This window comes from Mauremys mutica, chromosome 3 (assembly GCF_020497125.1).
Source record: "Mauremys mutica isolate MM-2020 ecotype Southern chromosome 3, ASM2049712v1, whole genome shotgun sequence".
In the NCBI taxonomy this organism is placed as follows: Eukaryota; Metazoa; Chordata; order Testudines; family Geoemydidae; genus Mauremys; species Mauremys mutica.
The window spans coordinates 125,450,331-125,477,863 of record NC_059074.1 but is presented as its reverse complement, the minus strand read 5'-3'; the positions used below and the strand labels follow the sequence as shown (position 1 = coordinate 125,477,863).

Here is a 27,533-nt window from a genome sequence, read left to right as displayed (position 1 = left end):
AAATCCCAAGGAGTTTAACCTGGAGTACATGGCAGCGTGCTGGCTCTGGCTGCTGGAGAGAGCAACAGCTGGAGGTGGGGATGGACATAGCGGTGAGACAGAACACAAGGCATAGAGTGTGGCAGCTGTGCAAGCTAATCAGACAGCAACCTGCAGAATGTGGATAGTCCTGTCCACTGCAGCAGCTGGTGGGAGTCTGAGTAGACCAAGAGCCACCACCTTCCCTTGGTGCTAGCAGTTCTTCTCTCACCTGTTGCAGCTGCGTATCTGCTCCTCTACCTGCTTCCTTGCTCCTGGAAAGGGCATCTCTGCTTGTCTCCATTCCCTTCCTTCCTCACAGGTTTCCCCATATTCCTCTCCGCTACCCCGCCCTCCTGGAGATGTGGTGAGAGCTGCTGCAGCCACCAAGGACACAAGTCTGTACGTGGCCAGGACTTGAGCCACCAGAACCAAGAGGAAGACAACTTCTGGCTGGCTGCCAGGAATGTCTCTAGAAGACAGCATTATCCCACGTCCCCAAGTGATGCTTCAGAAGCAGCCAGCTGAGTAAACTGCAGCTGCTGCTCCGCTCCCTGAGTTCTGCCTCACAGCCAGTACCTGCAGTTGCTATACTTTAGCGGTCAGGCTCCCTGGGGGTTTGCTGTCGCCCCAGGCTAGACTAGTGGGGGAGCCGTGCCTGGTCCTGTAGGCGTTTTGCCTGTCCTTGTGGCTTTTACTGTGTTCTGTGTCTCATGTCACCAAGTTGAGTCTGATATCAAACATATGTCTCAGCAGGTAAATATAAGAGGAGCTTGTCATAACTAAGAGCCCGAGCCCTCTGAAGTCAATGGAAAAACTCCTATTGACGTCAATGGAGGGGTTTTTTGATTGGGCCGTAAGTCTACACATGCTGCATATTCTGTTAATATTATGGAACTAAATATAAGTCATTTTATAAAAAACAAAGCATTTCAGTTCACTTTTACACAAAATATCTCAGCTTGTGGGAATTTGGGAACCACATGCCAAGACTTTAGTAAACTAGGATGTATGCAGGTACTAAGGGCCTGGCTGTGCATTGTTGACTTTTTGCCACTGACGTCAATAGACTACGTCTCAGCCCTGATTTATATTAGTATGTAATATCAGCTGAACTGACTAAAAACAAGAATGAAAACAGCATGATTTAGGGAGAGGAAAACGTAGCTGAATGAACAGAATTTTGTCATGTAACCAGGAGAACCCGGTGAGGAGGGTAAATGTGAGTGCAGACAAAAACTGACAAATTGAATCTGATATGATGGTCTTTCTTGCAATCCTGAGTCCGAGAATTCAAATCAACCTGTTATCATACAGTGATTAAACTTGTTCTTCTTTTCTTTCTGACTAGGTAATGTTTACAGAAGAGGATGTCAAGTTCTACTTAGCTGAGCTGGCCTTGGCTTTAGACCACCTCCATAGTCTTGGAATTATTTACAGGGATCTAAAACCAGAAAAGTAAGTTAAGGAGAATACATTAATTGAAAACATATATATGAACCTTTTAAATCACTTCCTTGTTACATTAGTAAGTCACAAAATGCCAAAGAAAGTCCTTAGGTATCTTTTTCCTTTTCTTATCTGAGTATTTGTAGTGCCCCCATCACCATATATCTAAGCATCTCACCATCATTACTAGATTTTATCCTCAACACCCCTGTGAGGTAGGTATTTACCCATTTTACAGATGGGGAACTGAGGCACAGTGTTGATCAAGTGACTAGCACAAGGATATTCTAGAAGAGGACTCTGGTTGAGCCAGGAATTGCATTCTGGTCTCTTGAGTCTCAGCCCAGTGCCCTACCTATTCGACCAGCCTTCCTACCCTAGCACTTCAGCATGACGTGACACAACATCTGCTACAGTCCAGCATTATATAGTCACACAAAGTGGGTGCCCTATTGCTTTTGACTTGATAAATTATCTCAGTTCAAAACAGGGTATGGAATAAGGTCCCAGATAAGGTAAATTTAGAATAATGCCATTACTCTGGATTTGTACCATTTTAATGCAGATCAGATTTTGACCCTAAAGTTCTTTTCTCAATTTAAACAATAAATTGGCCTTCATCCTGCTGGTTTGCAAATTATTCAGTGATGTTAGCTAAATTTTGCCAAGAGTAAGTTTACTGTTTCTAAAATGCTAGTGTTCCTTTTTTTTTTTAATATTTGTATTTACTACTGAAATAAAGCAAATGCCACCCATAGTGAGATGACTGGGAGTCAGTTGATATTTTTTGTTGTTGCTCTGTTCCAGTTGACTTGTGCTTAGCATGCACTGTTCCATGCCAATTTTAATAAAACGTGCTTCAACCTTTAAAAGTTATGAACCTTTTTAATGATATATTCAGGTTTGTTTAAAGGAGATTACAGTGTAGTACAGAAACAGAGCCAGTCTGACTATTCTTTATGCTTCCAAACTCTAAGAACATAGCAATATTCTTTCCCTTCATGCCATGCAATTTAAATAAATGCAATTATTTCTTTAGATTGGTGTGTAATCAGTTTCATACTTCTGAAGGAAAGAAGAGGCCAAGAATATTGGAAGCTGGATTTTGTAGAAGTGAGGAGTTGAGGGCAGGAAGGTTGTTTATCCACAAATACGATACAAATTACATAACCTTCAAACTCAGTTTCATGTATATATTGCAGTCATTTTGACAAACCAGTAGATAATGACATGACTGAAACTATCTGTCATTTACTCAAAAGACCATTTCACAAATTACTAAAACTTCCAGTCATTTTTGGTTAAATGAAAATAAGAACCAGAAATCTATCAAATGCAGAAAGTCACCCACTGAATTAAACATCTAAAAGAATAAATGTATCACTTTATAACCAAATATCAAATATCAAAGAACATCTGTCTTCAGTAACAAGTGCCATATGTTTTTGTATCTCTATCTGCCAGCAACCCTTTTGAGTTTATTTTGTTTTGGTGCTTAGTTGATTCATGTTTGCTAGGCAATCACATACTGCATTCCTGAGCACCATAGAAAAGCTAATAAATAAATAAAATAGTGTTTGTGATCTTTGATTCTGATTGCTCTAACTGAGAATCGTGCTAGTGTGCTCTACTTGATGATATTGTTTCTTTTGTTGAGGAATGGCACATTCTCCACTGCCTGTTGCTTTAGACCAACCTGCGAAGCGCTGAATCACTACTAGAAAATAATCCTAATACAAACCCATTTAAAAAGCTGAGTTAAGGTTTAGTTAAATGTGTAGGCACATGAGAGTGAAGTTCTGTTTAACGAACAAAAAAGTTAGAAATACAAGAAAGTCAGAGTTAATGGTAAAGTGACCACAAAAATGAGAACAGGCTCATTAGGCCCCTTAAAAGCCAAAATAGGCTGACTGTGGGACTAATAGGCCTCCAAAGATGAAATAAACTGAACCGGTTTTAGCAGTGTTGGGAGCTATAATGTAGAGAGCCCACTAGCTGCTAATGCTGTTATTCATCCTCATGTCAATTAATCCTGCTTATAGTAAACCTAGTCAACATGGTGCTCAAAATAACCATGTTGGTAGCCCATTTACACTAGGGCTCCCACTGTACAAACATCAGTGGAGCTGAACCTGTGTTAGATAGGCCCTCTGTTGTCTTTATAGTACTATCCAGTCAAAAAGCTGAGGTACAAATACTTCTCAGAATTACACCCTCAAAAGAGTGAAATTAAAAGATCATTAGTAAGGTTGCAAAGTCAAGTACTCAAAAGTTAGGAAATGCAAGAATTAAGATTCCCTAGGCAACCTTTATTCGACCCCCTTGTATTAGGATACAGTTTTTAATTACATTATCACATATTATTTTTCCATAGGACCCCTCCCTCATTCAGTGCAGTCACTCCACTCTGTTTTTCTCTCCAGCTTCCAGTCTTCTTGCACAGCTAGTCCAAATTTCGTTCCGTGGCTCCTAGTCTCCCCCCAGCTTTCTCCCCTTTTCCCCCACCTCCCAGGTTCCTTGTCACAATCTACTCCTCCCACAGGTCTGGCTCATATCTCCTCAGGTCACCTTTGCATTTGAATAAAGCAACTTCCTCCTCCCTGGTGCCTGGGCCCAGCCAGAGGGGTGAGAGCATAGGAGTGCTAGGCTCTCTTCTCTCCGCTCAGGTGCCTAGACCCCGCACAACCCACAGCGACCCAGAACTACAATTTTAGGGAAGGTCCTGCTCAGTCCCAGACCATGCTCACTGCAGATGGAATCTTCTGGGAATGTAGCTGTTAAAATTCTGAACATGTTCAAGCTGTGATTTTTTTTTTCAAAGGCATGTAACTTGGGCAAACTTGGGCAGATTTTCATGGAGATGGCAAAATGAACATCCCTGATACAAAGGCCACCCCCTTTCAAGTGCTTGCTCCAAAGCATGGGGATGCTAGAGCTTTTTACACACAAAAGGTTGCTTTAATTTTTTAACAGGAGCAAAACAACACCTTTTTTCCTAGCCTCATTCTTGTAAATTGCTGAACTGTTTTGGATGAACTTTTGACCTCCACCACCCCAAAAAAAATCAACCTCAGGCAGACACCCAGCATGGAAAATTTTATCCCAAACACTTGAAGTTTGACAAAGATTATAAATAACTGGAAACAGAGTCTTAAAATGGGATGTCAACAACTTCAATAATAGGCAGTGCTACCAATTCAGTCTATAATAAATCACTCAGAACACACAGTCAATAAAAGCTATACAAGGGAATCCTTCTGATTATATTGGTGTAGCTAAGGGCTTGTCTACACACAAATGTTGGTACTGCTTTAACTATGCCAGCATAGTTTAAATGGTACAACCCCATATGTGTGGACACAGTTATACTGGTATAAAGGTGCTTTATACACCTCTACCCTGATATAACTCTGTCCTCAGGAGCCAAAAAATCTTACTGTGTTATAGGTGAAACTGCGTTATATTGAACTTGCTTTGATCTGCCCCCCCGGAGCACTGCTTTACCATGTTATATCTGAATTCATGTTATATCGGTCCGTGTTATATCGGGGCAGAGGTGTACTAGTATGGCTGTTCCCGTATGGGAAGGGCTTTGTCTATACCAGCTCTTTTGTCAACAAAACTTCTGTCGGTCAGGGGTGTGAAAAAACACTCCCCTGACCAATATAAGTTTTGCCGACCAAAGCACTGGTGTGGACAGCTCTATGTCGGCAGGAAAGGCTCTCCTGCCGACCTAGCTAACCCCACTTGTTGGGGGTGGTTTAACTATGCTGGCAGGAGAGCTCTCTCCCACCAGCAAAGAGCAGTTACACAGGGGACCTTAGAGCAGCACAGCTGTGCCATTTTAAGGTCCATAGTATAGACATAGGGCTTGGCTACACTCGAAACTCCAAAGTGCTGCCGTGGGAGCGCTCCCGCGGCAGCGCTTCGAAGTGCGAGTGTGGTCGCGGCGCCAGTGCTGGGAGAGAGGTCTCCCAGCGCTGCAGGTACTCCACCTCCCCGAGGGGATTAGCTTACAGCACTGGGAGCCGCGCTCCCAGCGCTGGGGCACTGTTTACACTGGCGCTTTACAGCGCTGTAACTTGCTACGCTCGGGGGGGGGGGGTTCATACCCCTGAACGAGAAAGTTGCAGCGCTGTAAAGCGCCAGTGTAGCCAAGGCCAAAGCCTTATATATCTTTATACCAGTATAACTATGTTCAAATTAGGAGCTGTACTGGTATACGTATATGGGGGAAAAAATCACACTCCTAACCTCAATAGTTATACAGTACAATAACAGTGTGTAGACCAGACCTAGGAGAGGATGGCATGAATGCTTGTGATTCCATCAGAACTTTAAGAAGCCATGTTGGCTGATCTGATCCAAAACATTAAAGAAAAAGAGACAAGTTAGAAAAGAATAGTTAATTGTTAGAAAGATTTTATATGTAAGCTACATTAGGAGATATTTATCTTTCAAAATGTTATTTTGAGTTGTCTTTTTTGACATTAACTTGGTTCAAACCACATGTGAGTTCTGAATGCATCTAATATTTCAGAAATAATCAAGCAAAACTGTAATACAGATACCAACAGCATCATATCCCTCTGTAGATTCCCTTGCAAAGCGCTGAAATATAGTGCTGAATGCAACATTGGCTTGATGGTTTACATCACATCATAAAAGCTCAGACAAGCCTGAATTTCCAACTGCCGCATGTACTGTTTATATATATATATATATATATAAAGTCTTTTAAGGTGATGATTTACTAGTAAGTATTAGTTTCAACTGTAAATATCTGGAATATTTTTTTTAACTTTCCATTCTTGCTATCAATAAAGAATTACTGGATACCATTTTTAGAAACTGTTAGGATGGTCACACTTTAAAACTTTCTATTTTGCCTTAGATTACCAGATAATATTACTTTTAATATTAGCAGCGTTCCCTTTGTTTCTCTGTTCCTCATACAAATATCTAGAGAAAATTACAAATACTGAGTTAGTGTTGTTAATCACCTAGGACAATTGACAAGTTTTTAAGTGCAACCTCTGCACACCAGGAAATGTTGTGATGCTGAGAACTAGAGGATCTAATCTAAATAGCCAAAAATTGGTCTTTATGGCTCAACTTTTATTTGCCAAAAATGTTTCTTCCTTCAAGTTGCTTACCATTTAATTCTGACTTTTACATTAAGAAATACTTTTCTGCATGAGTGATCCCATTGTTTTCAATGAGACTACTCATGTAATAAAGTAATTGCTCAGTCCCATTGAAACCAATGGGATTATTTGTGTAGTAAAGTATGATTAAATGTAAGAATGGCAGAATCGAGCCCTTAAATGCAGCCATTAAATACCAGAAAAACATGCATAGTTCGTGAAACCCACACATGAACATGTATGCTTGTATTGATGGTGTGGTTAAAGCAGTATGAAGGATTTGGGAGAGTAGCTCTACCTCCTATCAAGAAGTCATAGGCATTTTTTTTTCTTTTGTGGTACAAAGGACCAAATTCATATTTGATGTGATTCTGTTGTAATTCTTCATTGACTGCACTGGAGTTACATAACAAAATGAATTTGGATGAAGAATCTGCAGTGCTGAGGTTGGGCGACATGATACAAATTTTGTACAACAATAAAACACAATACAGTGTGATGACATCCTAAATTTGTGAGTGTCTCCTGTTTTTTGAAGATATTTTGATCTCTGGAGCTGTGAGAAACTTTCATAACAAAACCTGCAACCAGATGAAACTCAAATAGTGTTTCAGATTTTCTTAGCAACCAGAACGTCTGGCCAAGTTTGCAGAAAAGCATGAAATCTAGGTTATATTTCATGAAAGCCTGACCTAAGTATGGAGCAAATCTGAGCAAAATCATTAAAATCTTGAATAGTTCCACATGATTTTGGTGCCAGGCCAAATTTGGTAGTTTTGACTGAGTTTGATTCTTCGTTCAGGCTTGTTTGAACCTAAAGCTCAAAGTGAAGCCTAGAAGACATGGATCAGAACTAAAAAACAGATTCAGAAATTGCTAGTGTCACAGACAGAATCATTTTAGTATTGATTTGAGATATACAGTAATGTCACTTTTCAATGGGGAGGATTTTTTGTTTTTAAGGTTCAGCCGTAGACTTAAGCTCTCGGTTGTAATCCCAGCCCTGCCACAAACATCCTGTGTGACCTTGGGCATGTCACTCTACTGTCCCTGTCTTAGTTACCCTATCTGTAAAATGGAGATTAATGTACTCCCCTGCCTCAGGGCCTGATCCAGTGAAGGGCAATAGGCGTTGGTTCAGGCTGTCAACGATTAAATTCATTGTTTGTGTTTTAAGATCTTAAAATTGAAATTACTAGAGAAGTGAAAATGATTATTATTATTTATTACTAATTGTGAAATATAGAATGTGAAGAGCCACAGTTTTACACAGAGACTTTCTAACCTTACACTAAAAAAATAATTATGCATAAGCTGAATATAGAGAAGTTCCATCTTAGGGTTTTGTGATACCATTGGCATCCTCAGTGGAATTGTAACCTAGTATAACTTGCTTATCTGTTCTTCCTCTTCCATTGTTATAATTTCAAACCATTGAATTGGAAGAAAGATTTTTTTTCCCCCCATGCCTGAATCATATTAACAATGTCTGATTTCCTTTCTTTTTTTCTCTCTCTCTGAAAATTAAAGTAGTGTAGTTCAGGTTTGTGCATCTCATATGCAGTAGCTGAAATAATTGTGATTGTGACAATAGAGCTTTTGTTTAATGATAGCGTAGAGTAAAAAGGAACTGTAAAAAGAATAAAACATAAAGAGTCAAGACAGGAAGAATGATCGAAGAAGAGCTATGTTTCCACAATTACTGGTGAAGTTTACTAAATGCCAGTCGTTTCAGTCAGGATAATTAGTGGCGGATACAGTGGCTGCTTCACTAATCTTAAATTGATTCATTGCAATAATGAGCATGTTTTTCCCCTCAAATTGATAGCTCATTTTCCTTTTTTTCCTTCCAATGTAATTTGTGGTTCATAAATATGGAGTTCTGTATGTTTTATACATTGTAAGGGGACAAGTTACACTGTGTGCACACATGCATCCATCCACACACTCCCTCCCCATTTTGTCCATGGGCAAGTGTAAGCTGCAGGTGTAAATGACAAAAGTGTAAGCTTGTCTAAGGACAAAAATGTAGCACTCAGTGGAGTTTGTAGCCTGCTAAATACAAAGAAAATGTAGCAGGAACGTTGAACATGACTTATCCCCTCAGTGGAGGTCTTAGTGGTAATGCAACAGGGACAGGAGCATAGTCTATCAAATCTATGGAGCCTGATGCAGGGAATCTCATCTCCTGCTTTGCAAACAAAAATTATTTCTAATCTCCTCTGTCTAGAACCTCCTTGCCATACGGTCCCATTACTTAAAAGATTACAGTGTTCTTTATCTCTCTCTCCCACTCTCTATACAGTATATAGTGCTTTGATGTGTTGGTTCATTTTTATTAATGAATCCATGAGAATAAGGTAAGAAAGCCCACTGCATGTTTTTAGGCCCCTTTCACTCTTAGCACTACAGCTAGCCTGATTACCATTAGCTTCCGTCCATTGCTATGAACTGCTCAAGGAGGATGGGGATGTAGAATTCATGGTTCAGAAGTTAATGCTGCAAAAAGCAGCATACCTTTCCAGTGGGAAATAAACTAGTTACAGTATGGATGATTCAGGGGAGAGTTCAATGGATGCTTTGCAGCTCTGCGCTGTGCCTAGCTGGCAATAGCCCTAGAATTACTGCAATCTTACATTGTTATCACAGAAGCCTTCCCCTGGGTTTGAGAGTGAAGAAGAGTCATCATTGTGGGCCCTTCTACACTTCCAGGGCCAAAACTGTGTGATTACCACATGTTTGCTCCTGTTGCCCCTTTTTGACCTGACTGGCTAGTCAAAGTTCAGGGCTGTGTGGATGTTCCAGGTGGGAGTAGAAACTGATAGTAGCCAGGTATTTGTTTGACGCAATCTTGTTTATTTACAAGGAATGTACAACGTCCTGTGTCTCTGAATGCAGAAGGAATCAAGAACAAAAAGAATCAGCTCCTTAGCTTACCAGCCCCCCAAGCCTCTTTAGCCAACACTTGGGCCAAAAGCTCTTTCTATAGCTTGTTCCAGGGTCACACTATGCTCACAGGCGCCTGCTTGCCTTTTTCTTGCTTCCTTTCCTCAGCCCCTCTCTCTGTTCTGGTCTGTGACCTCAGTAGCTGTGCGTTCTCTCACACTCCCAGGAACACCTACCCAAAACAAATCTCAACAAACCCACTCCTGGGCGGGTTCACACATGCCTTTTGTCTTAGGTGGGGCATATGTTTGCAGTGATGGTAATGGAAGGGTAGTTCACACTATCAACCTGGGAAGGGCGGGTTAGCCCAACCCATAACAAGGTTTCACACCCAGCTCCTGACGCTGGCCTCCAAACCACATGGGTCACAGGAGCCTAAGGGCTTGGCTACACTTGAGAGTTACAGCACTGGTGGTGGCTTTACAGTGCTGTAACTTACTCCCCGTCCACACTGGCGAGGCACATACAGCGCTGTATCTCCCTGACTACAGCGCTGGCTGTACTCCACCTCGGCCTGGGGTATAACGACTGCAGCGCTGCTCTTGCAGCGCTGGGGTGCCAGTGTAAAGAGTGATTAACCTTACTACGCTGTAACTGACCTCCAGAACCTTCCCATAATGCTTTTTAAGTAAAGATAACACTCTTTGTTTTGTTGTGATGCCTCTCTTTGTTTTGTTGTGAACTCGGGGCTCCCGGAGCTGCTTATCTAAAAAACAAACACAGCTTCTGTTTGCTCGAGCAGAGGCAGGGACGGGGGATCCCCTAGTGTTTGCTTGAGGAGAGAAGCAGCCCGGAGTGGGGGAGGAGGGGTCCGTTTTGGAGCAGCTGCTTATCTGGTCTGAAGGCTATTTGCATTTAGTGAATGAGAGAGGGGTTGGGGGAAGGGGTCAAAACTTTTAAAATGATTGAAGGTTGGTGCTGTGTATCTTCAAATCCTTAGAACTTGCAAGGCAGGGAGCTGACACAGTGTCAGCTCCAAAAATCCACTCTCTCTCCCCCACACTCCCTGTCACACTTCACCCCACCCCCCTCTTTTGAAAAGCACATTGCAGCCACTTGAATGCTGGGATAGCTGCCCATAATGTACCACTCCCAACACCGCTGCAAATGCTGCAAATGTGGCCACACTGCAGCGCTTTCCCTACACAGCTGTACGAAGACAGCTTTAACTCCCAGCGCTGTACAGCTGCAAGTGTAGCCAAACCCTAAGATTCTATTATCTCCCTCAGTGTAATCCTCTGGTGGAGGGAAGATTATCACTGGTGCATATTTAAACATGCCTGTTACATGGCTAGTGCTTAAAAATCACGCTTCCTCAGGAAGGTGGGAGGGGATGGAAAAGAAGAAGCTTTACTTATTGAGCAATAATAGTGACTCAGCTGTCAGCCTTTGATGTTGAATTATACTCTGTAATAGTCTGTCCCCAACCTACAAATGCATTACAGATGATCATCTGTTTAATTATGTTTCAGTACAAAGACAACATTTTCTGCATCTATATACTAATGTATCCGTTTTGCTTCTATTATATTTTCTTTTAATTATATGTATTATGATTATCTGAATATCTGAGAGGATGGGAATATAAAGAGAGACAATGTGGTTGACTACTAACTTTACATATTTAATCTAATGGTTGATTAAAGGAGTGCTGACCACATTAGGACTACAAAATGAATATCCTTACAAGTTACAAGTCACAATTCTGTTTCAACAGTCTTTCTTGTTTCTACAAAAACTAAAGGTGATTTTTGCTGGCTGCCTTCATGTTTCATGTCAGAATGCTTCTGTGAAAACAGCAAATGTTAGCCTGGAGCAAATATATGAAAACACGAGGTTATAACTCCAAGGTTGCTTTTTTTTTTTTGTATTTGTTATGGAAAAAAAATCCCTTATAATAGTGGGGAAAGTGAAAATGTTTCCCTGTTATCAAAATCACACTACAGATCAGGAGAATCTCTAGTTTTTCCACACACATGTTTTTGAATAGTGAAATATATCATGATCTCATAACGAGGAATCACTTGACATCGGTGAAGAGAGCTGCCTTCAGTGTTGAAACTATATATTCAACCGTGCATAGAAACACTACAGAATAGTTTAGGGCCAGAAGTAAAGAATTATGTCAGATCCAATTGGTATCGTAAGGAAATTTAGGTGGATGAAATGCAATTACCCATGATGGATTTTGACCAAGAGACTAGTATTAACATCCCTGCTGTTCTGAAAAGTGCAGTAGAATCTTTTTATGGACCACAAGCAATCAGGAGATAAGAGTTAGATCTTCTTCAACACATGAATCAGCAATTAGATTAAATACTCCATATTACTGTTTTAATATGGTAAAAATAATTTATATAGTGAACACCCTAAATAAATCCCTTCTTTAGCATGCTCATTCAAGACGCATTTATTTACTAAAAGAACAGGAGTCCTTGTGGCACCTTAGAGACTAACAAATTTATTTGGGTATCAGAGGGATAGCCGTGTTAGTCTGGATCTGTAAAAGCAGCAAAGAATCCTGTGGCACCTTATAGACTAACAGATGTTTTGCAGCATGAGCTTTCGTGGGTGAATACCCACTTCTTCAGATGCAAGCCTTCTTGCATCTGAAGAAGTGGGTATTCACCCACGAAAGCTCATGCTGCAAAACGTCTGTTAGTCTATAAGGTGCCACAGGATTCTTTGCTGCTTTTACAAATTTATTTGGGCATAAGCTTTCATGTGCTACAGCTCACTTCATCGGATGCATGTAGTGGAAAATACAGTAGGAAGATGTGATATATACACACACACACACAGAACATGAAACAATGGGTGTTACCATACACATTATAAGAAGAGTGATCAGTTAAGGTGAGCTATTATCAGGAGAGAAAAAGAACTGTTTGTAGTGGTAATGAAAATGGCCCATTTCCAGAAAGTGACAAGGAAATGTAAGGAACTGGGCAGGGAGGGGAAATAAGCATGGGGAAATAGTTGTACTTTGTGTAATGGCCCATCCACCCCCAGTCTTTATTCAAGCCAAGTTGGATGGTGTCCAGTTTGCAAATTCCAATTCAGCAGTCTCTCGTTGGAGTCTGTTTTTTTGTTGTAATATTGTGACTTTTAGGTCTGTAATCGAGTGGCCAGGGAGACTGAAATGTTCTCCAACTGGTTTTTGAATGTTATAATTCTTGACGTCTGATTTATTCTTTTACATAGAGACTGTCTGATTTGGCCAATGTACATGGCAGAGGGGCATTGCTGGCACATGATGACATATATCACATTGGTAGATGTGCAGGTGAATGAGCCCCTGATGGTGTGGCTGATGTGATTAGGTCCTATGATGGTATCCCCTGAATAGATATGTGGACAGAGGTGGCAACGGGCTTTGTTGCAAGGATAGGTTCCTGGGTTAGTGTTTTTGTTGTGTGGTTCCTGGTGAGTATTTGCTTCTGGTTTGGGGGTTGTCTGTAAGCAAGGACTGGCCTGTCTCCCAAGATCTGTGAGAGTGAGGGATCATCTTTCAGGATAGGTTGCAGATCCTTGATGATGTGCTGGAGAGGTTTTAGTTGGGGACTGAAGGTGATGGCTAGTGGCATTCTGTTACTTTCTTTGTTGGGCCAGTCCTGTAGTAGATGATTTCTGGGTACACTTCTGGCTCTGTCAATCTGTTTCTTCAGCCGGGAGGAGGAGGGATAGCTCAGTGGTTTGAGCAGTGGCCTGCTTAAACCCAGGGTTGTGAGTTCAATCCTCAAGGGGGCCATTTAGGGAAATGGGGTAAAACTCTGGGGATTGGTCCTGTTTTGAGCAGGGGGTTGGACTAAATGACCTCCTGAGATCCCTTCCAATTCTGATATTCTATGATTCATAGCCAGTACATTGTCAGGTCTGCAGCTCTTTTTTTCAGCTCTCCTTGCCACCAGCTGGCCTCGTGGTGCAACGGTAGCGCATCTGACTCCAGATCAGAAGGTTGTGTGTTCAAATCACGGCAGGGTCAGGCAGGTGACTGTTGAGCCTTTGTCCTGGTGCACCCCGCCTGGGGGGAGCCTCTCTCCTGAAAGGGGTATGGCCCTTGTCTTGGGGGAGAGGGATAGCTCAGTGGTTTGAGCATTGGCCTGATAAATGCAGGGTTGTGAGTTCAAAACTGGAGGGGGCCATTTAGGGATCTGGGGCAAAAATCTGTCTGGGGATTGGGCCTGCTTTGAGCAGGGGGTTGGACTAGATGACCTCCTGAGGTCCCTTCCAACCCTGATATTCTATGATTCAGCAGGTGGGTAGTTGTAAGAACGCTTGATAGAGATCTTGTAGGTGTTTGTCTCTGTCTGAGGGGTTGGAGCAAATGCAATTGTATCGTAGAGCTTGGCTGTAGACGTGGATCGAGTGGTGTGGTCTGGATAAAAGCTGGAGGCATATAGGTAAGTATAGCAGTCAGTAGGTTTCCAGTATAGGGCGGTGTTTATGTGGCCATCATTTATTAGCACTGTAGTGTCCAGGAAGTGGATTTCTTGTGTGGACTGGTCCAGGCTGAGGTTGATGGTGGGGTGGAAATTGTTGAAATCATGATTGAATTCCTCAAGGGCTTCTTTTCCATGGGTCCAGATGATGAAGATGTCATCAATATAGCGCAAGTAGAGTAGGGGTGTTAGGGGACGAGAGCTGAGGAAGCGTTGTTCTAAGTCAGCCATAAAAATGTTGGCATACTGTGGGGCCATGCGGGTACCCATAGCAGTGCCGCTGACTTGAAGGTACACATTGTCCCCAAATGTGAAATAGTTATGGGCGAGGACAAAGTTGGGACAAATATTTCATTTGGATTTGTAGATATCCACAGTCTTGCTACCATGGTTATACTATGTTCCCTCACCAGTGAGGTCAGTCAGCCATCACCTTTCAATCTGTTATGCGTGCTGAGTTAAATTTAACTTTTGGAAAATAAAAATGTATTTACTTCTACTATTTAAAACCAAAAACCATCAAAATAAACAATATTCATGGGCTAATTTAAGCTGATAACAGCATGGAAATTCAGCATAATTACTCACGGCATGACCGGATCATGGCCTCTGGAATTACATTTCACTGGAAGGGACCTAGGGAGATGAGAACTGTGTAATCCTCCCTTGTGGCTGTATTACCTTTTCAGCAGATTTCCCATGGGATGTTGGAGGGGACAACACTCCCTCCCTCCAACATCTCATTTCTGGGCCAACCCCTCACACTTTTCCATTCACTGAGTCCTGGATGTATAAGGGTGCTCCAACTGGTCCAAGGCAAGGTGTTGCCATGCAGTTGGTTCAACCTTCTGCCTGTAGATCTAAGAGATATGATCTCATTCTTTTATTAACCTATCACACTGTGCCTATTGGTTCACAGGCCTACATGACACTTAAAGCCTATGTGGTAAAATTAACTTCTCTTCTAAGATTGCTGCAACATTGAGCCATCCCGGGGAGTCGTGAACAGAATGGCAGCCTTAAATCTAACTTGCATTATTTGTTTGGTTTTTGTTTGACCCTTAATTATGATGATACACTGTAAAAATGTGTGTAGCCCACTCTCAGAGAACCTCTGGTCTTCAAGAGTGGAAGAGTCCACTTATTTCTCCCTTTTAAGACTCTCTAGATCACTTAGCAACCAAAGAGTCTTGGGTTCTCTGTGCACCTTTCTCTCCTTTCCTTCAAGAGCAGTGAAAGCTCTGTGACTCTTGTTGCTGAAAGCAGACACCCTGCAGTCAACTCCCTTCCTTCAAACACTGGGTCTCCCAGGGCTCAGTGTGTTTGGCGAGTCCCAAGCAAACATTCAAGTCATGCAATTGGCTGCCTTGGCATGTCAGTCAGGCTGATTATCCAGCCTGCACAGGCTGTTCATGTCTCAGGCACATAGGTATGTAGACCTTTGGGCTTCTGGGGATCTCTCTCTTCTCTGGAGTCTCTAAGAAGGAGGCGGGTTACATGGATATTTAATTTGTATATATTTCCTCTCTTTCACCATTTTTTATTCTTTATTGTTAAATGTACTTTGTATCTTTATAATCCTTCTTTGTTTTTTGCCTTTTCCCTTCCAGCATCCTCCTAGATGAAGAGGGTCACATTAAGATTACAGGTATGTAAAGAACAGCATTTGATCACTGAAACTTAATCTCTACAAGCCTGCCAATGCACTGCATTGGTTTCCATGCATCAAGCTGTGATCGTGGGTCAATAGCTGGAACGAGGTAGCTAGAGAAAACCTAGGGGCTGCAGGAAGTGGGATTGATGATTCAATAGCTGACATTATTCCCTCTGGTCATTGCTGAGCCATTGGCCTGGTGTAGCATAAGGGCCCTGTCCATGCAGGAAGTACCATTTTTCAGATAAAATTGGGCTCCTGACTGTGGCTTCCAGCTCCAGACTTCTAACCCAAGAGTCCTTGCAACCACACACCCTTCTGGTATGGCTTCTAGCTCCAGATTAGACTGCAACCAAAAGATGCCTAGAATGGACATCCCTTTGTTGCCTTGGAGCTGTGGTGTGGGCATCACTGCATGCTTGTCCACTTGTGATGATTAGAAATTCCATGGTACTTTTTGCAAGAATTGGGTGTTAGCTCCAATGTCCTATGGAAATTCCAGTTGGTGTAACTATATTCTGTTTATCCAAATTACCTCTGCCATCTCGGGGACGTATCTTCAGAAGTGTATGGAAAAATGCATGTGCCCAACTTCAGGGTACAAATCCCTACATGCAAGCAGGAATTTTGCTCGCATATAGCCATGTGCAAATGTAACTTCCAACTTCTGAGTATGTTTTGGTGCGTATGTGCACATAAACTGCGCATTACTTCAATGTGCACTTCTGTAAATATTCAACACTCAGTTGGATTCAGTATTCTGCATCTCTGTCGAAAGCTGTTGGGTTTCATTTGAATGAAAAATGTTTAAATGTGAGATAATGTTTATAATCATAAACCAAGATCTGACAAGAGTTCTGTCTATTTACAAAATATGTCTAGATTTTGGCCTGAGCAAGGAGGCCATTGACCATGACAAGAGAGCGTATTCATTCTGTGGGACAATAGAGTACATGGCCCCAGAGGTGGTCAACCGGCGAGGACACACGCAGAGTGCAGACTGGTGGTCCTTTGGTGTGCTAATGGTAAGGATGAATTATGTTTCTTTTTTCATTCTTTTGGCAGCTGTCTGGATATTTCAGGCTAAGAAGGCTCACTTTCAGCAATTAATGGACTGGTAGTAAGGAGGACATAAATGGGTGATGATTGCTTTGATCGTTCACATGGCGTCAGCAGTAGGAAACTAATTACTTCTGACATTATATGAGATGACATATGGCCACTAATTTCTCACTCCCTCATTCCAATTCTCTAATAAACTGGCTGTTATAATTGATTGCCATGAGTCATGATAACCTTATTCAAAAGAGATAGGCAGAACAAGTTTAGAAAAATACAGTCACCCCAGGAATAAACAGGATCACTGTTTTGTTATTTACTAGCTTGGTTCTTGAGTGGAAGCAATTCCCAATGTGGAATATGTCCATAGAATGTCCCTGACCTCTTAGAGAAACTTGGAGAAAAAGGGGTCATTGGTAATAATGTCTAGATCTGTGAAATGAAGGCTTCTGTCTTACTAGTATACACTAAACTTTCCAAGTATCAGAGGGGTAGCCGTGTTAGTCTGGATCTGTAAAAGCAGCAAAGAATCCTGTGGCACCTTATAGACTAACAGACGTTTTGCAGCATGAGCTTTCGTGGGTGAATACCCACTTCATAAACTTTCCAAGGTATTTTAGTACATACTTATTTTTGGAGCATACTTTTCATGGTCTGCTTCCACTAAAGGAAAATTCATTATTGATACATTTGCCACATATGATGTCACTCTTTCTTCCTTTTATTAATTGTGTCTCCTTTGCATCATTATAGTGCTCAGTATTTTTAATCTATCTTTCTCCATTTCTTTCTCTCCTACTCCCCTCCTTGGTGACTTAATATATTGGAAAAGATAATGGAATACAGAAAGAGATGAGATAGTAAAATCATCTTAACTGTAAGCTGGTGCTTAAGCCTTTGAGTGCTGCCAGAGACACCTCACAGAAAAAAAAGCTTTAATCACTTTAACCTTTTTTCCTTTTAATAATTTACGGATTGAAGCAGTAAAAAGAGATTTCTATAAGCAAAAAGTATGGGAGGATATCTGCTGCTAGCATTTTCCTCTTTTTGTATCTCCTTATGCGGTATTTTCCTTGAACTGTAACCAACATACTCCGGTGGAGAATCTGTTCTTAAGATAATCTAAGGATCAGAAGGAATTAAGTGATATTCAGATATTGGTTAGAATTTACCTCAAAGCAATTTGCAATGTGTTGTCAAATTCACATGAAAAAATATACTAACTGGAGGCATATACATACCTTGATGGAAAATGTATGTAAGTGTATTATTCATATCCAAAATCTTAATCAATAGGGTAAGAAATATGTTCCCTGCAGTAAGTTCTAAATGATAGCAATAAAATGATATTTTCCCTAGCAATGAGACCCATCACCAAATAGTGATACTCCCTGGTCTCCTTTTATACCATTTGCTTCCATTCACAATACACAGCAACAGCATAAAGAGGAAAAGAATTATACACCATTTTAAGGGCTTGTTCACTTGAGCCACAATGTAGGATCAAAGCACTTAAAATGTAGATTCAAGGATCAAAATGGACTGGGTAAAAAGAGATGAAAGACTTGGCCCCAAAATAGAGATCTCTGAGATGGGTCAGTGGTTGCCAAGGGAATACTGTAATTCTATCTAAACAAGCTGTTCAAGCTCTAGTGTGGTGTTCCCACTTTATATAGTACTGCAAATGGATGTGGGCTGCTCTAGACCAAAGCAGATTTTACAATGTGAGGGATTAATCTTCTGAGGTGCTGAGCACCCTCAGCAACCACTGACATCAATAGGAGGTGAGGGCACTCAGCACCTCCCAGGAACTGGCCCTAAATTATCAAAGCAAATAAGCCCTGGCACAACAGTACAAGTAAGGGAGATCAGTGGGATTGGTGATGGTGAAAAATGGTAGGAAGGAATGCTGGAAGAGGTGGGATAGAAAGGAGCCGTTGAGGAGAACAACAGCCCATTACAAGTGTAGGTAGGGGCAGCAAGACTGAAGATGCAAAGCTTTTTGTTAAGAACTAATGAAATTCTGTCAGTGGGCATTAGCAGTGTCATCCTGTTAACACAGAAACAAACATCGTTTTTGGATCAATATCAATAGAAAGGCTTGTGTTCTGAGTTCAGGCTAGAGGGTAGTAATTCATGAGGTCTGTTCTTGGTTCTGACTCTGACTTCATTTGGGTCCTTGGACACATAAGAAGAAAGGTCTCTTCTTCAGATTTCACAGGTATATAATGGAGATAAAGGGGACAGAGTCTCCAGTCTGCTTTACATGGCACCAAGAGAACTTGGAGCATCCAGAGATTGTCTCACATAAGAGGAGGCAGGGGGTCTGGTGAGGTAGTGAGGGGGTGAGGAGAAGATGAGACGTGCAGCTTCAACTTACACCAGGACCAGTTGGCTGAGACTGGAGCAATTATGACCAGGTCCCCATCAGCCTCCTCTCTTAAGCACAGTGGAGAATCAAGCTAAATAATATTTAGTTACCCATCTCATGGAAGTGTTGTACAGTTTCATCTAAGTTTGTCAAGCACTTTGAAGCTGAAGTCCAGTGTAAAATATTATTATTATTGTCACACTGTCTGGAGTGGCTCATGACCAAGAATGCCAACCTCAGGGCAGACTGACAAAAGCAGGGCAGACACTCCAAACTGGTGGAATGTTCTAGAATTAGATTTCACCAACCCAGTTACAAATGTGAACTCCTGGATCACTGTAACAGTCTTACCATGGAGTCACAGACAGTCTCCTTAGGCTCTCCAGCCTATCTTGCCATGCAGGCAGGCTGGACTTAGTGATAATTGGTCACTTACACCAAAAATCACAAAATATTCAGGTTGCTCCCAGTCCCAAGAGACCAGTCACTCACCCCAGGCCAATTTGTACCCTAGATCTCATACCAAAGAGAACACTGGTAGCCAATCCCATAGTAAACTAAGGATTTATTAACTAGGAAAAAGAAATGAGAGAGTTGTTTACAAGTTAAAACAGATATATAAACAAATGAGTTCAGTCTATGGTTCCAAAAGGTGATAGAAATGTAGTAATCTGTCAGCACTGAATGTCTTTTTAGACCTAAACCAGATTGACCCTGGGGATCTCAGCTTTTTTTATTTCTTAGCTCCAGCCCTTGCAAGAGTTCAAATAGCAAAGAGATAAAGATAGCGGACAAGAAGATTTTTATTTCCCTCTTTCTGAATTCAAGCTGATGGGATGTGCTTTCTTGCACCTAGCACCTTTGTGGGTGTAAGAGGGCCATTAACCCAGTCTGTGCATTGTGATGCTCCACAATGGCCCATTTAGCCTTGATCGTTCTTCTGCATGGGCAGGGGAACCACTTTTCCTGCCTTGGTTCACAAGTTCAGAGCAGGCAATTTAACATTTTAAACCAAAACTTATATACTACTTTATAGCATGGGATACAGACATTACAAGTAAGATTACTGCATGCAGCAACTTACCAGCATTTTATAGAGATTAAACACATTCTTACAAGTTTAACAACCATGTTGATCAATATTAACATACAGGTGAGCTGGTCCGGTTTCTAGCTATGAATTTGGCTCAGATGACACCTACAGCCTTAGCAAGAGCTGGCACCTGGTTTACCAGCATCACAATCATTATCGTTATTATCATCAAAATGATCTTAACTGACAAGGTTATCCTGGTCTCTTTGAAATTGATGAAGGTTTTGCCATTGACTTCTGTGAAACCAGAACTTGCCTCACTTAGTACCAATAGCCTGTCTGAGTCTTTAATGGTAGACCTTTGTAAATCAAAAATGCTAGTTATCCTGCTATATTTATGATCATGTAAATACCACAGTTTGCCAATCAATGTTTCAGAATTAGCTTAAGCTAGTATAGTACATGTCCATAGGAATGGTCAGACCAGATGAGATCTTGTATCTTGGCTCCAATATCCTGCTTTACACACACAGCATCAATCCTTGATGGTACCTGGCGTGAGCCTACTTACAAATTTGTTCCAAGGGATGTAAAGGTGTGTAAAGATATGACTTATCATGACCAGACTCCTTTTGTTTTCTGTCTTCCTGCCTGCCACTCACCCCTAAGACCTGAGATTTCAGGTACCAGCTCACTGGTCCATTCTAGTGGTGTTATAAAAGCTTTTCACCAAGAGAATCGGTATGAAAAGTTAATTGACTTAAATGGCTAAAAAGTTGTGTATAAACCTAGTCCATTTTCTGCTACGCCATGAGAGGTTTGGTAACAGCATCATAGATCTAGATCCCTGGTGGACTGGGCTGTCATTGAGATAGCATCTGCAAGTCTATTGGGAGGTCTATAGTCACAATGGTCTCTTAGTATGAATCCTTGGCTGATTTACAGAGCTCCAGACCTAGAGGAGGCTGTTTGTTTTTCCTGAAGTGAAGAGAGTTAGACGCTCTACAGACAACTTCATATGCATGTGGCAGGATGTGAGCGATGACTGGGCTAGAGGTCCCAAATAAAAAGATATGTGTTAATACTTATATATGCAATGTAGGGAAAGCATAAAGAATAAAGTGAAGTGCCTTTCTTTAGTTGCTGCACCTGCAGAATTTGTAAGTAGAGAAAGGAGATGCTAATGAACATCTTACTCTGCTTCTGGCCAGACAGAGAATGTTTTGCTCTGATAATTTTTGTCTTAAACTTAACTGTACTACAGAGCTCTATACACCAAGGACTGTACAGTGTACATACACTTACCTGGTTAGATCAATACCAAGCATCACAGCAAGATGACCTCCTTTGCAAAATCCGGGTCTAACAATGTCCTTTTCTTTTCATTGTGAGGGATGCTTTTCATAATTCAGATTATTTTGCATGTGAATAGCAGTTGTTACGTGAAGATCTTCAAGCTCTTTACAAACACTAATTAATTATGCCTCTCGGGAGGTAGGTGATGCAATTCTGTCCACCTACCTGAGGGGGGGCTTCTGCCAGCACCTGCTCATGTCCTGGGGTGCAGCTCCATCCCAGACCTTCCAGTGAGCCCGTCAGTTCACCTTCTCTCCCCCCTGCCTGCTCTACAGTGCTCTCCTTCTTCCTGGGAGCAGAAGTTTCCCATCTGCTCTCCTCCTCTAACCTTCCACTTGCCCCAATGACCCAATCCCTTCCCATCTCCTGATCTCCCTCTCATCCCCTCATTTACTCTTCTCCTTAACTGCTCACTCTCCTCTGGCTCTTCCCCTCACAGTACAGCAGGGGTGGCCAACCTGTAGCTCCGGAGCCACATGTGGCTCTTCAGAAGTTAATATGCGGCTCCTTGTATAGGCACCAACTCTGGGGCTGGAGCTACAGGCACCAACTTTCCAGTGTGCTGGAGGTGCTCACTGCTCAACCCCTGGCTCTGCCAGGGACCCTGCCCCCACTCCACCCCTTCCCACTCCCCGAGCCTCCTGCACGCTAAGAAACAGCTGATGGGGAGGGAGGGGGAGGCGCTGATCGGTGGGGCTGCCAGTGGGCGGGAGGCACTGGTAGTGGGGGGGAAGTTGATGGGGGGTTGCTAACGTATTACTGTGGCTCTTTGGCAATGTACATTGGTAAATTCTGGCTTCTTCTCAGGCTCAGGTTGGCCACCCCTGCAATACAGGCATGCTTTAGTCTCCCCATTCTTAATAAAAACTACCCTTCTCCCTACTTGCCTCTCTAACTACTGCCCCATCTGCCTTCTCCTCTCTGTCTCTAAACTCATTGAACACACTATTTACAATCGCTGCCTGGAGTTCCTTACCTCCAATTTCATCCTAGATCCTCTCCATTCTAGTTTGTACCTCGTGCCCTCCACTGAAACTACTCTGGCCAGAGTTTCTAATGATCTCTTCTTAGCGAAATCTCAGCACCAGTACTCCATCCTCATACTTCTTGACCTGTCATCCACCTTTCACACAGGTGACCATGCTCTTCTTCTTGCAATTTTGTCCTTTCTTGTCTTCCATGATTCTGTCGTCTCCTGGTTCTCCTCCTGCCTCTCTAGTAAGTCATTCCGCGTATTCTTCAGAGTATCCTCCTCATCCCCCCTTCAGCTTTCTGTGGGAGTTCCACATGGCTCTGTCCTTGGTCCCCTTCTATTCTCCCTCTACAGTTTTTCTCTGAGTAATCTCATCTGAAAACACAAATTCAATGACTATCTCTATGCGGAAAACTCACAGATCTACCTCTCTACCCCAGACTTGTATCCTTCTGCTTAAATGAAATTCTTGACCTGTCAGCTCAAGATCAATGCAAAAAAGCACCTAATCGCCTCCTTTCCCTGCTCAAATCCTCTCTGTTACCTCCTTTCTCAAGCACTGTGAACTGCACCACTAACCTGCCTATCATCTTGGACTCAGACTTCTCTCTAGATACTCTCATGCAGGCTGTGTCTAACTCTTGTAGATTCTTTCTGCATAACACCTCTAAGTACGGCCTTTCTTATCCATCCACACAGCTAAAACTCTCATAATTCATATCTTGATTACTGCAACATCCTTTTCTCTGACTTTGAGAAATGCAGTTTTGCCCCATTCATATCTATTCAAAAATTTTCCTAACTCATCACTTTGACCATGTCATCATTCTTTTTGCAACCCTTCCCTAGCTCCCTCTTCTCTATCATACCAAACATATGCTTCTTGTCTTCACTTTCAAGGTCCTTCACAGTCTGTTCACATCCTACCTATCATCTCCATTCAGTATCAAAAGGCTGACTTGCGTGTCTGATCAGCCCATAATGCCAACATCCATTGTCCACTTATTACATTTTCAAACAAGCACCATTGTGTTTTCTCCCACGCTGTCCTTCATAAACATCCACAGAGCTACCTCATGATCATCCTTCAAACAGGGGTGAAAGTAAGTCCAGTGACTTACCGGTATGCTGGGGCCAGTTCTGGCCCCCGGAAGGGGCGTGGCCTATGGCAGAAGGGGCGGGGCTGAGGGAGTCAGAGCCTGCCCCAGCCCACCCTGTAAGGTAAGTGCCCCCCCACTGGGGTAGCAGCAGCAGCCCAGGGCTCTGGGGGCTATTTAAAGGGCCCGGGGCTCCCCTGCTTCTACTGCCCCAGCCCTTTACATAGCCACCGGAGCCCTGAAGTAGTAGCGGGGCTCCAGCAGCTCTTTAAAGGGCCGGGGTGGTAGAAGCAGCGGGAGCCCTGGACTTTTTAAATAGCCCCCAGAGTCCCGCAGCCCTACCCCAGGGCTCCAGCAGTGGGGCTCTGGTGGCAATTTAAAGGGGCTGGGAGCCCCAGGCCCTTTAAATTGCCCCCTGGGGAAGCTGGGCCACCCCGGTACGGCAAACCGGCTCATGCTGGTACGCCGTACAGGGGCGTACCGGCTTAATTTCACCTCTGCCTTCAAACCCTCCTTTGCCATGATGCCTACAAAAAGCTTGACGGTGGTGTTGTGGTTCTCTCAAGACTTCTTCCATTCAGCCTCCAAGAACTCAGTTCGACTTAAGTCATGTCACTCTAGTTCTTTTATATGGCATATAGCAAAGCTATGCTGAGTTGATCAGACTCAAGTGTAGGGGATGGACACACCTCTTCCTTTATATACATTTACATATTACACTGGGTTTACTATGCACTGCATCACACATTTGGGGATTGGCTTGGTTATTTTGTAGGAATCAATCCCTGAATACCACGCACTGTTCATGCACTACTTACTCTTTACCTTACCTTACGTTTCAGGCTTATCTTATCCATTGTTATCTTGTCCATTGTAAATGGTTCCATGGGTATTCCCCCTTATCTTAGGTTGTACAGACATTCTGTTTACAGCCTGCTGATACATTTACCTCCCAAATCCTGTCTCTCAAAAAATGAGGCCTCACCCATGTCCAGTTACTCACGTCAAGCCAAGCCTACTTTTGTTTGTGTTTTTTATACTAGCATTTGTTTTATTTGCATTATATTCCTGTCTTTCTGTGCATTTTTTTAAGTTTACTATCCAGCAACACATCTTCAACACTACAGTAGTTATTTGAACTACTATTAATGCTAAGCTTAAAGTATAGACTAGGGGGCGCAAGCTCACCTGTGGCAGGGGTTCTCAACCTTTTTCTTTGAGGCCCCCTCAACATGCTTGTTTGGGTGGAAGCAGGGCCCAGCGGGACTCAGGCCATCTCTGCAAGGCACGGGAAGGGAGTGCCACCTCCACCCCCTGACTTACCTCAGCGGGCCATCCAGCCTGTCAGGGATGGTGTGGGTGGCACAAGAAAAAATTATAGCTTAAGGATCGGGGGGGGAACAGGGAGCACTCAGCTCAAAAAGTTTGAAAACCACTCAGGATGCAGGGAGAGGGCTAGCTAGGGGCTGTGTACAGGTGGGGTAGTTCAGGGTGCAGAGAAAGGGGTAACTAGGGACTGTGTGCAGGCAGGGGGTAGCTTAGGGTGCAAGCAAGGGGTAGCTAGGGGCTGTGTGCAGTGAGGGATGTAGTTCAGGATGCAGAGAAACGGGTAGGTAGGGGCTGTGTGCAGACGGGGTAGCTCAGTGTGCAGGGAAGGCGTAGCTAGGGGCTGTGTATGGGCAGGGGGGTAGCTCAGGGAGCAGGGTGGGAGGTAGCTCTAGAGGCTGTGTGTGGGCAGGGGTATCTCTGGGTGCGGGAAGGGGGTAGCTAGGGGCTGTGTGTGGGTGGGAGGGTAATTCAGAGTGCAGAGAAAGCGGTAGCTAGGGGCTGTGTGCAGGCAGGGCGGGTAGCTCAGGGTGCAGGGAGAGGGGTAGCTAGGAGCTGTGTGCTGGGAGGGCACCCCCCATTGTGGTTGCTGCTTCCCGAGGGCTCTGCCAGCCCCGGAGCCTGGTCCCCCCACCCAAGCAGCTCTTACTGGCTGCACAAGCAGTCAAGAGAGGCTGGGAGCTGAGAAGCAACCACAGTCGCAGGCACCAGCAACAGGAGGAGGAGACAGGGAAGCACTTGGCCGACTGCTCCATCCCACCAGCCAGAGCAGGAGCCACCCCACCCTGCCTGTCTCCAGCTTCCGGCCTTTGACTTGGCCGGGCCTCAGGGGCAGGGGAAGAGGAGGGAGGGTGGAGCTGACTGGGGACTGCCCTGCTTTGGTTACATTATTAGGAGTTACAGCACTGCAGTTAGAGGAGGCAGCTACCCCCATCACCCCCCAAAACACCCATGGGCCCCGGGTGCTGAGACTCGTGGACCCCATGAAGCCAGCTTGCAGCGCCCCCACCCCCCTCGGGGCCACAGACCTCCCAGATGAGAACCACTGACTTATAGTATAGCCCACCAGCATGTAATTTTACATTATACGCTTGCTTTGCCTTTAAAGCATTTTTTCATCATTTCAATTTTGCTTTATTTTAATTGCATTATAAAAAACTTGTACAAAATATAAAAATATTTTTATTTATTACTATAGGAAATGCAGGTGTGAAACAGAATGCAAATAAATTAAAATACCATTCCCTGGGTCCTGGTGTGCTGAGACCATTGCCTGTGTCTTTCTGACTAGCATTGTCTTGTTGTTTTCTTGTACTCCCCTGTGTCTCTGTATCCATCTGTTGTCTCTTGTCTTATACTTAGATTGTAAGCTCTTTGGGACAGGGGCCATCTTTTTGTGTGGTGATTGTATAGTGCCTATCATAATGGGGCCCTGGTGCAATCCTGGAGCTCCTAGGTGCTGCAATAATACAAATAATACATAATTATAATAAAATAATAAATGTTTTATAAATGGGAAATATGAGACACTGAGAAATTAAGTGACGTTGCCAGAGACCACCTAGCAGGTGACTGGAAGAGATGAAAGTGAGAGTGGAGTCCCAGAGTCCCAACTGGAATGTTCAACTCTCTGAAACCAAGTGATTTCAGGCTCCTAGTGCAACCTTGAACATCATCCCAGGCTCACAACATTTCAGCAGACCTGGAGTGAAGTTGTTTGTGCAACCTATCCTTTCCACTGTTGAGGCTCATCTGGCCACCACCCCCAGCTCTCAACTTAATTTTGTTAGCTCACTGGATCTCACTGAAGATAAACTCCCCTCCCCCCCATTCCCTCACTGAGTGTAGATTTCCCCATCCCCGGGTCTTCAGCAGACACTACGTGGCTGCTTCTCTTATCTTGCTGCTTTGTGGGATCACCAGGTAAATGTTACCACCTCTCCCAGTCGAAAACGTATGATGAGGTGAAGTAGGAGAGAGGAAACATTTCCTCTTTTGAAGTAGCTGGGGGTATGATGAGGCAGGAGTATATGGCATCCCATAATTTCTAACATGGTAGCTAAGGAGCCCTCAGGGATTCCCTAGCAACTACTTATTAGAGAAGGGAAACCTCATAATCCATAGCATGCTGTTGCTAGTGTTTTTCCTCTCCCACTGCTCATTAGTAAGGGGTGAGAAGTCAGGATTAGGGAAAAGCAGCAGTCTTTCAAAGGTACTGGATGGAGTGGGCACACAGTGTCTCTGAATATGGGGGCTCATGATGGAGCAGGTGAGAGGGGAGGGAAGTGGTCAGGGACACAGCCAGTGGGTAAGCAGGTGGTACACAAGGAACAAGCTATGAGATGGCTTATGTATTGGGAGGGGTGGAGCCTGAATCTCTCAGCGGAGCAGAACTGCAGGGTTCTGTGATGGGTTTGGTGTCAACTCACATCACCCTAATCGGGTGGCTCCAGGCACCAGCACGCCAAGCACATGCCTGGGGCGGCAAGCCACAGGGGGCGCTCTGCCAGTCGCCATGAGGGCGGCAGGTAGGTTGCCTTCAGCGGCATGCCTGCAGAGGGTCCGCTGGTCCCGCGGCTTCAGCAGACCTCCCGCAGGCGTGCCGCCAAATCCACAGGACCAGGGACCTCCTGCAGGCAAGCTGCCGAAGGCAGCCTGCTTG

At 43.5% G+C, this 27,533-nt stretch overlaps 1 protein-coding gene across 3 annotated transcripts in view; it reads left to right on the top strand.

Annotated features, from left to right (window-relative positions):
• The window catches only part of RPS6KA2 (ribosomal protein S6 kinase A2), a 451,617-nt gene that overhangs the window by 337,299 nt on the left and 86,785 nt on the right, over window positions 1-27,533 (top strand). For all 3 annotated transcript variants that reach the window (XM_045011087.1, XM_045011086.1, XM_045011088.1), the window contains 3 exons: window positions 1,370-1,476; window positions 15,613-15,650; window positions 16,539-16,681. In XM_045011087.1, the coding sequence (XP_044867022.1) occupies window positions 1,370-1,476; window positions 15,613-15,650; window positions 16,539-16,681 (288 nt within the window). The remainder of the gene's footprint in view (window positions 1-1,369; window positions 1,477-15,612; window positions 15,651-16,538; window positions 16,682-27,533) is intronic.